The 14,669-nt window shown below is 48.3% G+C and overlaps 1 protein-coding gene across 2 annotated transcripts in view; it reads right to left on the bottom strand.

Moving 5' to 3' along the window:
- Nucleotides 1–14,669, bottom strand: part of Plxna4 (plexin A4) — a 425,679-nt gene that overhangs the window by 349,258 nt on the left and 61,752 nt on the right. For both annotated transcript variants that reach the window (XM_046455106.2, XM_058582832.1), the window contains exon 2: nt 4,529–5,786. In XM_046455106.2, the coding sequence (XP_046311062.1) occupies nt 4,529–5,713 (1,185 nt within the window). In that variant the 5' untranslated portion in view covers nt 5,714–5,786. The remainder of the gene's footprint in view (nt 1–4,528; nt 5,787–14,669) is intronic.

The following is a 14,669-nucleotide window of genomic DNA, read 5'->3' as shown; positions in this document are numbered from 1 at the left end:
ACCCCACCCCCACCCCATCCAGCCCTGTCAGTCCTCAGGCTGACCATCCTGATTCCTATGGCCACTTCTCAATTCGTCCCAAACTTGGGAAGATTTAAGTGGAGGGAGAGATGGCCACTCCCATGAGCACAGCTTTTGTTCTTGCCACATAGGCCATATGACCATACTCTGGACTCCTGGGGACTGATGTCATTCCACGATCTTGGCGTCCACCAGCAGGGCATCCATTGCCAAGCACTATTCCAAGGCCAACACATTCCACCATTCAGCAGCCCATTTGGAGGCAGAGGCTAGTGATCTGGGAACTTACCCAGGAGTCTGGAGAAAGGGAGAGGAGGTACAGTCAGCCACTCAGAAATACCTGGACACCAAGCCTGCACTGGGCCTGATCACAGGACAGAAACCACAGGCTTGGGCTCCTCGGCCCTACCGTCCTGTCTCGGCAGACAGAGGGTCTCAGGGATCTTGCATGGCAGCCTACAAAAGAGGCCAGAGTAGGGACCTCCTGGTGCTGAGCTAGAGAAAGAGAGAAATCAAGTCTTTGTCATTAACTCACCTGGACACCCATTAGTAAAATGGGCCTCAGGTTAACTGTTAGTTTCCCTGAGCCCCAGGATGAACTAGAACACCTGACAGGTCCTTCTAGAACTCTTCTTATGGCCAGGTCCTCATGAGATCTAAGGAGCAAATTTCAGACACTTGCACATTTGTTCTTGGATACCCCTCTCCATTTTGGGTGAAGAAAACCAACACCCAGGAGAAGGAATGGCTAGAAGCCAAATTTCCCATTCCCCCAAAACACCAGAATATACCTTGCGACCTCCCCACCCTCCACACCCAGTATCTGTTCAGGGAGTTGCATTTCCAATGTGAATTTGCATCTGCAGCAAAACATCCCCAGGAGGAGGCCATTGCTGGCCCCAAGCTCACCTCTGATTTGGGCACAGCAAGCCTTCTCTGGCTTGTCTGCAGTACAGTAACCACGGGGCTCTATGGGCCCACACCCAGGGGGCTCCAGCCTCATGACTCAGCCCTTTCCCCACCTGTGGTTCCATGGAAGCCCCATGGCATAGCAAGCTGAGTCACAGGGGTTCTCTTCCCCTCTCTATCCATCCCCCACTAAACACAGCTGGAGGGAATGCTGGGACCTCACGAGGTAGGCAGGCAGCCCGGGGGTCACCATGCTTCCATCTCTGAGTTCTGGAAGCCTGAGTTTAGGGGAGCGAATGGAAGAGTCCACAAAAGCCTGCTGGGTACCCTGGGACATGCTCTGGGACTTAGAGAATTAGGACAACAGGGAATGCAATAAAAATGAATCGCTGGTCAGATCCCCTTTTAAGCTAAGTTGTAACAGCCATAAAACCCACAAGGGATCCCACCCTGCGAAACACAACCCTAAATGTCCACTTTCTGGGCCTTTCCCTTCTTCAGCCCATTTTTCTAACAGCGGAAACACCACAGGACAGAGGCCACCTGAGATCCGGGGTCCACTTCACAGGCCCCAAGGGAGTTCCATTCTCAGAAGGAAAAAAGAATTCCAGGGTTCATCTTGACCATCTTCTGCCTCTAGGCAGGGAAGGGGGAAAGAAACCAACCCAACAGCCTTGGGAATGGGACAAAGGAAAGCTGGGTTTGCCAATGCAGCAGACTCCATGGGGCTCAGGAGTCCGGCCTGGCCGATGTCAATGTCGTGTGAAACATGTGTGGTCTGAGCTGAGTCCAAATGAATTGTAACAAGAGGGCCAGAGCAAAGTAACTCGGGTATCAGCCAAATCAAAGGAAACTGATACTGTGCATTAAAAGCCAGTCTGGCCTTTTTTAGACTGGCTGGGGAGACAACCCCAGCTCTGCTCCGAGTTTCTGGCCTCCTCCTTTCTATTCTCGGCCCCGAACTCGCCTCTAACTTGAAAGGGCTAATTAAAGCCAAAAGAAAAATCAAAAGCTTGTTATCTGGCTCCATTACTCCCAGTCCTGGCATCAGTCTGTCTTGCAAAGCTGTATCGCCTCTGTACTCTCCAAGGCTACCATGTGGTGTTAGGACCCGCCTGCAGACTTCCAGGATGAACTTGGCTTTGTGTGCTGTGGCAGGGAGCAAGGGCAGGACCAACACCTGCCGGTGGCAGTCAGACAGATCCCTGCAGATGCTGCTGCTCCCACAAGCACAGCCCAAAAGACAGTTGTGAGCAAGTTTTCTGCAGAGATTGCCAACCCCTCTGATCTCATAGTGAGCACCCAGCATAGACTTGACATCTGCTAACATAGGTTTATGTATGCACACTCATGGGACTATTTATGGCACGCATGCAAGTATATGTGTGCAAGGCTGTGCAAATATGTATATGGCATGCAGGTAAGGGGGACTCTCCTTGAGTGCTGGCTCTGCCACTCCTTCACAGGATGTGTGACCTTGGGCAATTAGTTGACCTTGTTGGGTCTGAGGTACTCAAGACAAAATGAGGGTTTAAACTAAGGTACTAGGGTTTGAATATTTGTCCCCTCCCAAACTCAGGTTGAAATTTCATTGCCATTGCAACAGTATTAATAAGAAGGGCATTGAAGAAGTGGTTAGGCCATGAGGGATCTGCCCTCGTGAATGGATTGATTGTTATTAAGGCAGTAAGGTGAGTTCAGTTCCTCTTGTTCTTTCTCTGGCTTTCTCTTTGCCCTTCCACCACGTTATGGTACAGCGAGAAGGCCCTTGCCAGAGGAAGTCACCTTGAACTTGGATTTCCCAGCCTCCAGAACTGTGTGAAACAAATTTCTGTTCATTCTAAATTGCCCAGCTTCAGATATTCCATTTTAGCAGCACAGGGGGAGGACCTATTTCAACATGCCAATGTATCTCCCCAGAGACCTTTATTTGAATGTGTAATGTACATAGACATAACACAAAATCTGGCCTGTCACTGATTATCTTCTTTTGGGAGCAGTCTGTGATCCCCCAGATCCTAACCCTGTACCACAGACCCTCTCAAGTGGATCAACCACTACCCTAAACACCAGGCCCCATTCAGGAGGCATTCTCAAAGGTGAAGTCACTGGCCAGGGTTCAACAGGTGCTGGAGTCCCCTCTCTTCTCTGGCCTGGCTCTCATTTTCCCATTGGTTGATGCTCTGCCTCTCCCATTTCCTTTGTGGCACAGGGTCTCCTGGCCTTTCAGGTCCTCCAAATAGGGATGGAATTTTTTCATTTCAGCCCAGGTACCCAAAATCTGCCCCTGGAAAACAGACTGAGCCTAAATGTCAGAGCACCAAAGGTAAACTCTGCTGGGCTCCTTCTGCTCCCTCTTCACTGCCCCCACTTCAAATCACAATGGACAGAGGAATGATGTTGTTCATCATGCACCAGTGAAGAGGTGCCAGTGTCCTCTGAGATCTGTTTGGCAAGCAGTTATACTTTATGGAGGGAAACACACTTTTCAATGCAACCAAAATACATTTTCCTCATACAAAATGCCACCAAAGTTTGAGCAGCAATCACATTGGGACAAATGCATATTTGGATCTGATGGATGAATTTTTCCTCCCTCCTCTTCCAGTTAGCTTTACAAGATAGATTACAAAGTAGGTTCACCATTTTTTAAAATGGAACTGAGAAAAGGAGAAGGAGAGAGTCGTGGGCACAGAAGATGCCAACAGTGGAATCTTGAAGAAGGTGAAAAGAGAACAGTACCCTTTGAAAGATGGACAGAAGTGAAGCCCAGAAAAGCAGGTGCTTTTCATATTGAAAGGGGTGAGGAGGAAGGAAGCTATGTCACCCATTTCACCTGAGGTCCTCCTGCAAGGCCATACCTATCAGCACATCAAGTCCCATGGGTTGGCCCCTGAACCAACTACCTTCACTCTGGGCTCCTATGGCACGTCTGTCACCTGGTGCTGCTCTCTGGCTTCCTGACTCTGGGATGCATCATTTCCAGGGCACTGTGCACACAGAAGATGCTTAATAAACAGTCTGTCTCCTTCCATCCCTTTCCCAAACAAGTTCTCTTTTCTTCTCTCTGCCTTATTTCTGCTCTCCTTTGCTTCTCCTACCTGACTTGTGCCCTCACTTTTCCCATGTCCTAAAAATACACAAGGGGCTCAAAACCTAGCTTTCCTGAAATCCCACATCCATCACACCACACATCTAGAGTGACTTCTTCCACTCTCCTCTCTCCCACCTCTGCTCTTGTTCTAAACAGTCAGGAACGTGATTGGCAGGCTTGGTTAATGAGAAGGGTGCTACAGCCCTCTACCAGGCCGGGTGCCCAGGACATCTCCTTCACACTCTCCTACCCATTCCCATCATGCCCTCTTGTATGCAGCAAGCCAACCTGGAATAGAGAGAGACCCAGGTGGCAATGGGAAACGAATGCCTTATCTCCACTTCTGACTCTCATATACTCAGAGCGTCAGAGCCAGTGGTGGTGTGAGTCCAGTGAGGCCCAGGATGGAATATAGTTGTCCTGTTCACAAAATGGGAAGAGAAATTATAAGGCTGGGTCCTTATGCACAGCCCACCACCCAGCCCAGTGCTCCCCCAGACTCACCGCGCTGCTGCAGGGGATATCCTTCACCTTGAGCCAGGCCAGGTCCAGCGTGCCCTCGCCCCGGTAGCAGGACTGCAGGCGCTCCTTAATGCGGTCATTGATCTGCTTCAGAATAAAGATGCACAGGGCTGATTCATCCAGAGATTTCATCTTCCGCTTCTGGCCCTTGGAGAAGACGGTGAAGAGGAGGTCGTCGTCTGGGCGGACACTCAGGGTCCGGCCCAGCACAGCCCCGGCTTTGGACAGGTAGGCGGCCTGGAGCAGGCGGTATTCCACCCCGCCGCGCTCACAGCCAATGGGCACCTCCACGTACGAGTTGAAGGCTGTGTCCTCCTTGCAAAGCCTCACGAGCTTGGAGGTATACACCTGTTCCTTTGTTGTGGAGCCTGGAGGGGACACCATCTCAGGCTGAAGGGTCAAAAAGTAGACAAAGTTACCGCTGCTGAAACCATAGACGTAGTAGATATCAAAGTCAGGGATGACGGTGAAGGTGTCCGAGGGGATCTTGATCATGGAAGCCACAAACTCATCATGGAAGACGTAAGCGAACATGCCATCCGCCTCAGAGTTCTTGGTCAGCTTCCGGCTGGAGATGGTAGGGAAATACTCAGGCTTCCCATCCACCGCCGTGGCGATGAAGAGCTTGTCATCCAGGTTGCTGTAGGAGACAATCACTCCGAAGACCGAGCCACTCTCATTGACCCCCGACAGGTAGTGCTCCTTCTTGTGAAAAGGCTCCCCCAACTTAAAGAGGTCCTCCAGCCTCAGGAGCTTGCAGATGCCCTGGTACAGGCTCCCGCACGCAATCAGCCGGTTCTCCTTGTAGTCTATGAGGAGCATTTTGTTGACGTTGTTGGTGGTGGTCAGAGGCTCATTGCACGTCTGGACGATGCGGGGCGGGTAGCACTTAGGGTTGTCCTCGTCCGGCCCTGTCTGGTGGGTCACCAAGACCTTCAGGTCACTGGAAAGCTTATAGATCCTGTTGACAGCCCCCAAGTAAATATGCCCTGTCCTCTCATCCACCACCAGGTGATTGAAGCCCTCGGTGGGCTCTCCTCGGAAAGTGACAAAGGACCGCTTCTGGGTCAGTGGGGGTGGCTGCCGGGGGAGCAGAGTGGAGGAGCCCATCCCTACCATCAGGAGGTGGGACAGCAGACAAGTCCAGTTCCAAGGCATGGCTTTCATTTCAGAGAAGGGTCCTCACAGCCCAGCAGCACTTGGGCACAGCTGTCACCAGGACTCAACAGGGCAGTCTCCCCTAGTGAGAAAGAAAAGACTGAGATGTAGGATAACCATGGTCGGGGCTTCCTGGCACCCCAAAGCATGTCTGGCTGGACTCAGCCCATTGGCACAACCCAAATACAACTGCCCAAGGGAAGCTAAAGGCCAGCTGTGTGGGCCCCAGCCCAGGAGTGAGAGACAGTCACAGCTAGGAGGCAGTGGCTACAGGAGGACCCTTCAGCACCAATAATAACAATGCTAATGATAACGATAACGATAGCAAAGATGACAACAGACAGCAGCGCTGACCAAGTGCCTGACTTTAAGTCACTCACTGTCCCACACCTTCTGGGGACTATCTTATTTCATCTCAGTAAATCCTTTCAGAGCTGGGAGTCCTCTATCTGCTCTCCCAGATCCATGGCCTGCCCTTCTCTGGCCCAGGAGCTGACAGCACAGACCCTTTGGGAGCGGCTCCCTGGCCTCAGGCCTGGTTAGGTGCAGACAGCGCTGGAGGAAGCCCGGTGGGAGGAGCAGATGCTGCACCCGCTGGGAGTCTCCTGGGATGTTCCCTAGAGCAGGCCCCTCCGCACTGCCTCTCTGTGTCCAGGTCCTGTGGGCCTTCTCCTGCCACACCCCACCTGGCCCTCACTGTGACTAACTCCAAATACTGCGTTGCCCCTAAGGAACCACACGTTCATGAAGAGTCCCTTTCTTAATCTTTGCTCAAATGACACAATTTGCACATGCTATCTATTTCCTGCTGAAACCCCGACGAGTGACCTTGGAAGTGTGTACTATTTATCCTCATTTTACAGCTAAGGAACATGAGCTTAACAAAGTCATGGGACCTGCACAGCTGAAAGTGGCAGAAATGGACTTCCACTGAAGTGGCAGTAACTCCAGAGCAGGTCCTCATTCTTAACTCTGCATTCAGTTGTCCGTAGCCTTGCACAGATGGGGTATTTTAGCACTTCCTGTTATCCACAGCAGAAGACCAAAGCTGAACCCCTTCTTGGGGGCACCCATCACAGCTGCTGCCTCTGGCCCTGAGTCTGGACCTACTGCAGGGGAATTTCCCCTTTGCATCTGCTCTGCTGGTTGATATAGTGGGGCCAAATTAAAAACCCACATCTTCCCTCCTTCATCCTCTGGCATCCACCAGGCCCTCTGTACCCTGCCCAATTCTAAGCCCTCATGTTATTTTAACAAGGCAGAGCTCAGCTGCCTCCCACAGTCAGGACCCTTCTGAGAGCTTTTCATGAAAGGGAGGGAGAAAAACTGCTTTAAGAAACCAGTGGTCAAATAAATAAATAAGTAACTCCCAGTGGAACCAAATCACGGTCCACCCTAATGGTCTCCTTCATTACATTCAGGATGCTTTCTGCATGTTTCCAGTGGAAAGCTTCTTACTTCTTCCACTTTGGAAGGCATCTGGGCAGGGATTGCCATCTTCTTATTTGGAGGCATCTCAGCTCTGTGGAATTTCTCTCATCCTCCCCACCCCCAAACTCCTAAAAAATGAGGTAGTGGAATGAGGTACATTGCTAAGTAACAGAAATCTCCCCAACAGAGAGAGGATACAAGGTTAGCTGGACACCCACAGAAGAAGAAAGCAAACAAAATGAAGACTTTGTCTTGTCAGCCAAAATCCAAATGAGACCTACAATCTTTTCAAGAAGATGTCAGAGGAAGAAGGTTCTGGCAGGTGGGGACCCCCCACCGCACAACCAACAGTGGTCTTGCAAGCTGACGGCCTTTATTTATTGACCCACTTGACCAATGTTTGCTCAGAGCACACACAACACATGCAAGACACTTCAGGACCCAAGGATAAGACCCCCAAAGGACTTGTGGGCAAGTTAGGCAGAAACTAACAAAACCCAAACTATACATAGGACGAGCAGTTATGCTATGAGTGACGGGGTCGTGATAGAGTGCGTTGGGAGTTCATGGGGGAAAAGAAGCCTTCTAACTTCGGGTGAGGAAGCAAGGCATGGAAGGGAATGGAATTTGAGCAAGCCATGAACTTGTGGAGGACACGGAAAATTGGAAGGGTGAGACCTGCAGAGCCAAATGGGCATATGGAAGCAGGTGTAAACGAGGAAGAGGATGCCTGGGGACACAGCTCAGGAAGGAATCAGGTAGCAGATACAGCTGAAAAGAGAGAAAGTGGGCCTAGTCAGGATGTCACTGGAACATCAAGACTGAAATGCAAAGAGTAAAGAGTGTAAATTTAAAAGAAAAGGGCAAAGTTTCCCAGAGAGAAGGTGCCATGTTACTGTCTATGCAGTCTTTGACTTAGCAGAAAAAGAGTTCGTGGCTGAGGGCTTGTGAGCTCTGTGAGCCAAGCAGTGTCTGTCCTGCTCACTAGTGTGTCCACAGCATCAGAGCTCTGCCCAGCAGTTCACGGAGGCTCAACAGCTAATAATTCTTGACTGGCAGAAAGAGGAGCTCGCAGCAAGAAGGAATATCAATATTTGTACAGCATTTACTGCGCCCCAAACCCCATGCAAATGCTTTCACATAGAGTAACTCACAAACTCATCATTACTATTCTCTGCAGGCAGGAGGATGACTTTACCCATCTTTCAGGTGAGGAGACTTTAGCTCTGCAAGGACATGTGGCTAATAAGAGGCAGAGTTAGGGATGGACTCCAGGGTAGTACCACTGCTATTCCGAATGGTTCTTAGAAGTGCACAATTCCAGAGCCCAGAATATAGAGCACTTGGAAGCCCCCTTTTAAGTCATGTAAGTCTCAAGCAAAGAAGTCCCAGGACATCACATAGGAACACCAGGAGAAAACCGAAACCTCCCTGACCCACAAAGCACACACCTATCAGCAGGTGCTGTTGCACACCTCCAAGTGTTGGTGACTGCACAGCACCTGGCACAGGGCCTCTGCCTGGCACAAAGTAGGTGCTTAATAAATGATAGATGTGTTGTTATTGTTAACAAGATTTAATAGGATTGAAAGGATGAAGGTTATGATAATTAGATGGCTCCTGCTGATACCTATAAATATGAGTGATGAGGAGTCAGTCCAGACAGTCCCTCTTGAGTTGCTTGTGCAAATCCAAATAACAGAGAAGATTCTAGAAGTTTTTGATCTGAAACAGATAATCCAGTTGAATGAGTCCCAATCCCTGATTTTACAGACAAGGAAGGTGATATCCAGAGAGGTCAAATGATCTCACAGGAGACCACATAGTGAATTAAAGATGGAGATGAAGGACAAATCAGACCTCTAACTCCCAGGCCAGTGGTCTTTCTGCCACATACAGCTTCTCTTCTGACTTTCTCTGCTCCAGCACCTTCTCCTTGGCCTTTGTCTGAAAGCAACTCCTCTTCAGGCACCATGTGCTCTGCTGGCTAACACAGCTCTCAAAACTCCTGCCAACAGCTGAATTCCAGCAGGGCTGGGAATCCTCACTCCAGACAGACAGGTGCAGGTCGGGGCTCAGGCACTGAGCCTTCTAGAGGGAACTCTCTGCAGTCCCTATGTCAGAACGTGCCACACGTGGGGGAAAGTGCGCCTGCCAAGGCCCACCTTACTGTACACGCTCACAGACCCACAGCCAATCAGCAGTTCTCTCGTCTGCACGAGGCGAGACAAGGAAGCCTGTAATTATGAATTTACTGAGCAGAAAGGTGCTGTGGCTCATTCTCCATCTCCTATTAGGCACTGAAATGAGACACAGTTATGCATCTCAAACACTTATCACCCTCATCTGGGGATGGGGAAATTACTGTGCCTGGAGGGGAGGGGATCTGCAGAAACAATACCATGTGATGGGTATAACCAGCCTCTCATTTTCCACACCACGAAAGGAACTGATTAGGAAACAAATAACAGAAAAATGAAAAAGAAATGGGAGAAAACAAAGAGGATACCTCCAGCTACCTTCACCAAAGACCCCACTGAGCACCACCATGGAGATGACCCAAAGACAGTTCTCCCTCCCAAGCTGAAGACCCACAAGTGGAGAGGGCCACCAGTCCTCTTCACCAAAGGCTGCTCTGATCTGGCAAAACTGGAGCTTCCAGAGGGGCATCCCTCCCAGGACATCAATCTTAATAAGCCGTGACCCCAACCTAAGGAGCCCCTACCTCAATTTCAGATCCTACTAACCCTTTCTCTCTTAAATCATCTTTTTGCTACTCTCAAAGCCTTGGAGGGAAGGATAATTCCCCTTGGAAGGAATCAGCCCAACCTTGATTCTCAAAGGCAAGTAGTGGAACTGAGTCACCCCACGATTTCCCCCAAGGACTCCCTGAACCAGGAAAGGGGCCAGAGGGCAGGAGACCCAAAGGACTCTGAATCAAACCCGAACATGCTTCAGTTTTCCTCTTTGAAATCAGATTTTAATTCTGAGTGGTCTCAGGGGAGACGGGTTACATTTTTAGAAGCTGATCATCATTTTGATTAAAGCAATTGGGACTGCCTTTGTTTTATATGGCAAGTTTTGAAGAGCTCAAACTAATTTCCATGAAGTAGTGCCATCCTCTCAGATTTCTGAGTGGCAGAAAGTTATTATCAAGCAGTTTAAAATAGCAATTACCTCACGAAATTCCTTCCAAGTTTACAAGGAGTTTTCATGTATGTTACCTCGTTTTGATCTTATTGTTCATAATAACCCTGTTAACTAGATGCCGTATTTACAAGTACACCCCCTCTGCAGATACAAAAACTGAGGTAGGAGCCAGTAAAGATCTTGGCTCAGGTCACACACAATCATGCAGGAAATTGGAGAACTCTTCAGGTCCCCATTGTTTGCTCAGGGGACATTTCCTGGATCTCTGCACAAAGTCTTGATCCTGGGACCCTTTGCTATGAGGTAATAGAACAATCAAAAAATGTATTCTAGGATGTTTCAAAATACAATTCACAACCCACTGGAGTCAAGAAACCAATCAAGTGGATCATATGTGCATTTTTTCAAATGAACTACAACGGAAGAGAAACTATTAATGTGTCACACATTGGAAAGATAGACACCATTCAGTGGGACTATGTATATATTAAGGGAGACGTAAATGTATTTCTTACTGTTGGTCATCATGATGGTTGATTTTATGTGTCAATTTGGCTAAGATACAGTCCCACAGTCAAACATTATTCTAGATGTTTCTGAGAGGGTGCCCTGAGACAAGAGATTAACATTTAAATCAGAGGATTCAGAGGGAGGCAAATTACCTTCCATAATGTGGGTGGACCTCATCCAATCAGGTAAAGGGTGAACAGAACAAGACTCACCACCCCTGAGCAATTGGGCATTCTGCTGGCTGATTATCTTTAGGCTTAGACTGTACTGTCAACTCTTCCCTGGGTCTCCAGTCTACAGGTCTACTCGACAGATTTTGGACTTGGTGCCTCCATAATTGCATGAGCCAGCTCCTGAAAATCAATGTCCCTCCCTCTCTCCTCCCCCTCCCCCGCCCCACATCCTATTGGGTCTAGTTCTCTAAAAAAGCCCTAATAAAGTCATGATCATTTGAAAGACCCTGTCAGTAAAGAGAACTATTTGTTTTTGCTATCATTCATTTATCCCCTGGGAATCTGCCCCTTTGCCCTCTCTGAGAAGAAGGTTTCTGGTGGAATTGACTCCACCCACAGATCTGGGCTGACCAATCAGAACAGAGCAGAGGTGAGGGAAACAGTGATTGGTTCAGGGACTACCAAGTTGAGAGGCTTTGGACCGGAACGAGCTCTAGCTCTCCCATTGAATGTTACCTTGGAGAGTCGCAGCCTCAGAATGGCTGGGGCCCTCTGGTAACCAAAGGAGTGGGGAAGGGTTGGGAGAGGATCATGCGAGAATGAAGCCAAAGTACTGAGAAGAGTGGAGGTGAGCCAAAAAAATATGGAGAATCTGGGCCCCAGTGACATCATATAGATAATCAGATCGTGAACATGGAGTCAACTCTATGCCTGTACTTCCTAGTTGCATGACCCCCCCCGCAAATTCCCCTTTTCCATAAGCCACTTTGGTTTTCGTTTTCAGGCACTTGTTAATGAAAGGCTCTAAGCCATACACAGAAAAATCCAAAAGAATCCATTACCATATCCTCTCTAATGGGCTACTGTTCAGTGGGATTGAGCAAGCCAAGGAGATTTCTGGGTCCCACTAGCCATGGAGATGACCTACAGTTTTACATGTAGTGATACAATATTCTAAGTGAGAATCGGGGTGTGTGAGTGGGCAAGTGCACTGACTTCTCAACCAGGCAGTGCTCTCCATATCTGTGGAGCACTTGCCTTGAGGGCTGTGCCCTCCTGGCTCCTGGTAAGTTATGAACCAGTTAAGCCTCTGGTATCCAGAGTTGGATTCACTCCTCAAGGAAGGCTTCTCCCTCCCAGCACTGGCCTAAGATGCCCCTACCACAGCAACTGGTGCCCACTATAGGCTCAGATTTTACAAACTTAAATTTGTCTTTTGATGCTACCCTCTCTAAAACCACGTTTACTTTGAGAACAAGGATTTTGTGTATTTTTCAAACCACTATTCTCTCCAGTTCCAAAACCAGAGCCTGAGATGCAGTAGGTGTGTAATACATGTTTGTTGATAAATGAACAATTATGAGATGTATATGAGATGGCAGCTGGTAGCACCTATGGCTGAAGTTCAAAGTAAATCTTGGTGCTGAGCCACCAGCTTAAACAGGGGCCAAACTAAAACAGCTGGTTTTACCCTGCTCTAAACCAGGGCTTATAAATACTTAAAATATTTGATTTTGTTCTTTTAAAATACAAGTTCAAATGCATCAGAGAACCTACACCTCTGATATGTGATTTATAATGTGACCAGTCCTGTCCACCAGATGGAATATCATAACAAGTCACTGCAGATTCGAATTTAAGAACCCTGCCCCAATAAACTAAGAAAATCAGTGTGGTCCCCATTAAGGAAAAGGAAAATAAAGTTGTAGGGAGGAAAACTCAGCATGAGAGAGAAGTTGCTAGAAATCAGCATGCATTTGCTCTTTGAGGCAGTGGTTGTATTTTTCCTCAGCCAGTGGCTGTTGCCTGAGCACATACCACATGAGGAGTTCTGTACTGCATGCAAGGGGCTCAGAAGCTCCAGAGCAGAAATGATGTCCCTGCTCTTCAGTTGTGGAGGTTTTCCTGGAAGACTGTCTAGCTGTACCTCGGGGAAGCTTCATAGAACTTCACCTTCTCAGCCTCTGCCAGATGCCGGTTGTACTCTCAGTAATTTCATCTTCTTTATGCTAGTGGGTCAGGAACAGAAACTTAACTTCCTACCAGAAATGTGTGCTTCCCATGCATGAGGCTTATGGTGTCCGGTTGTTGGCAAGAGGAGGCCACTGCTGGGCACAGTGGCACACACGTGTGATTCAGCAACTCAGGAGGCTAAGGCAGGAGAATTGTAAGTTTGGGGCCAGCCTCTGCAATTTAGTGAGGACTTAAGCAATTTGGTGAGATCCTGTCTCAAAATAAATAGTAAAAAAGGCTAGGGATGTGGCTCATGGGTAAAGTAAAGTGCCCTGGGTTCAATTCCCAGTAACCACACACACACACAAAAAAAAAAGTGTGGAGGGGTAGGGGCTAGGGTGGGGATACTTCCAGCTACAGCTCACATCTCCCAGCCTTTATGTTTCCACACAGTGTCCAGGCATGAGCGTGTGAAAGGTGAGAGAGTGTCATGGTGGCATTTCTATGTCAAAGCAGAGAAGAAATATGTGTATCTTCAAACAGTGGCTTGAATGTGTCTCCTAAATTTCATGTGTTGGAAACTTAATCCTCAAATGAAATGGTGTGGTCTTTGGAAAATTATTAGGGTGGGGTCATCAAGGTAGGGCCCCATGATGAGTCTGGAGGCATCATAAAAAGAGGAAGAGAGAACTGAGCTGATTCCCTCTTGCTCTGTCTTACCAGGTGACACCCCCCACCATGTTCTGATGCAGCAAGAAGGCTCTACCCAAATCCTAGCATCATGTCCTTGGACTTCTCAACTTCCAGAACCATGAGCTAAATAAACTTCTGTTTTTAATAAATCACTCTGTCTCAGGCATTTTTGTTACAGCAACAGAAAATGGACTAAGATACTTCTCTACTTTTTTTTTTTTTAACCACCTGGCTGGATAAAAGATTCTGAAGCTCTACAGGATTAGGGAGCTTCATGATAGAAGATCCACCCACCTTCCAGGAACAACGACATCAGACAAGGAAAAAATATTACTGTGACAAGGCCCTGAAATTGTGGATTTATGTGTTACAACATTTAGTGTCACCTTAACTGACACAGGCAGATACCATACAGAGAGTATGCTTGCAATTCAGAATTGGCACTCAAAACTGATGCTGGGGGTCTCAAGGTCTCTGCTCTTTGTAGTCTATCAGGCTATTAGCCCTGGGGAAAGTCCTCTTTCAGTGTCAGCAGCCCCCTCTCTTGCTTCCAAGCTCAGAGAGATGAAGATCAACATACAAGCATCTATAGGGTAGAAATACTTCCCATGTTCCTGGTGGTCAGTCCCAGGTTCAGGGTCTAGGGAGGCAGCATATATGTACAGTGAGGGCAGAGAGGAGGTTGGGGCACCACCAGGCTTCTTTTTTATTACATCCAAGAAACACTAGACCCTCATTGATCCAAATTAGCAAAATGGACAAAAGCTCTTTTCACATTTCTACCCTACTCTGTAATCTATATATTCAGAATAATATCTTAGGTAATCAGTATTTTTTCCTATCTGCATTTTTCACATTTAACTCTTTGCCTCTAGAAGCCGTGAGTTGCTATTTTATGTCATTTTGTGGAGAATGATATTTATGTGCAACATCTATGGTCCAGCTGTGCAGCTGGCTACATTCTGGTAGCCCTGGTGGAGAGCTGCCCCCGCCCCCGTGCCCGTCCACCTCGCTACAGCCAAATCCTGTCCTTCACTGCCACCCCCGTCACTGTC

This window comes from Marmota monax, unplaced genomic scaffold, assembly GCF_021218885.2.
Source record: "Marmota monax isolate L192 unplaced genomic scaffold, Marmota_monax_Labrador192_F-V1.1 WCK01_AAM20220418_F8-fsc00131, whole genome shotgun sequence".
Lineage (NCBI taxonomy): Eukaryota > Metazoa > Chordata > Mammalia > Rodentia > Sciuridae > Marmota > Marmota monax.
The sequence above is the reverse complement of the archived record's forward strand: the minus strand, read 5'-3'. Positions and strand labels throughout refer to the sequence as shown.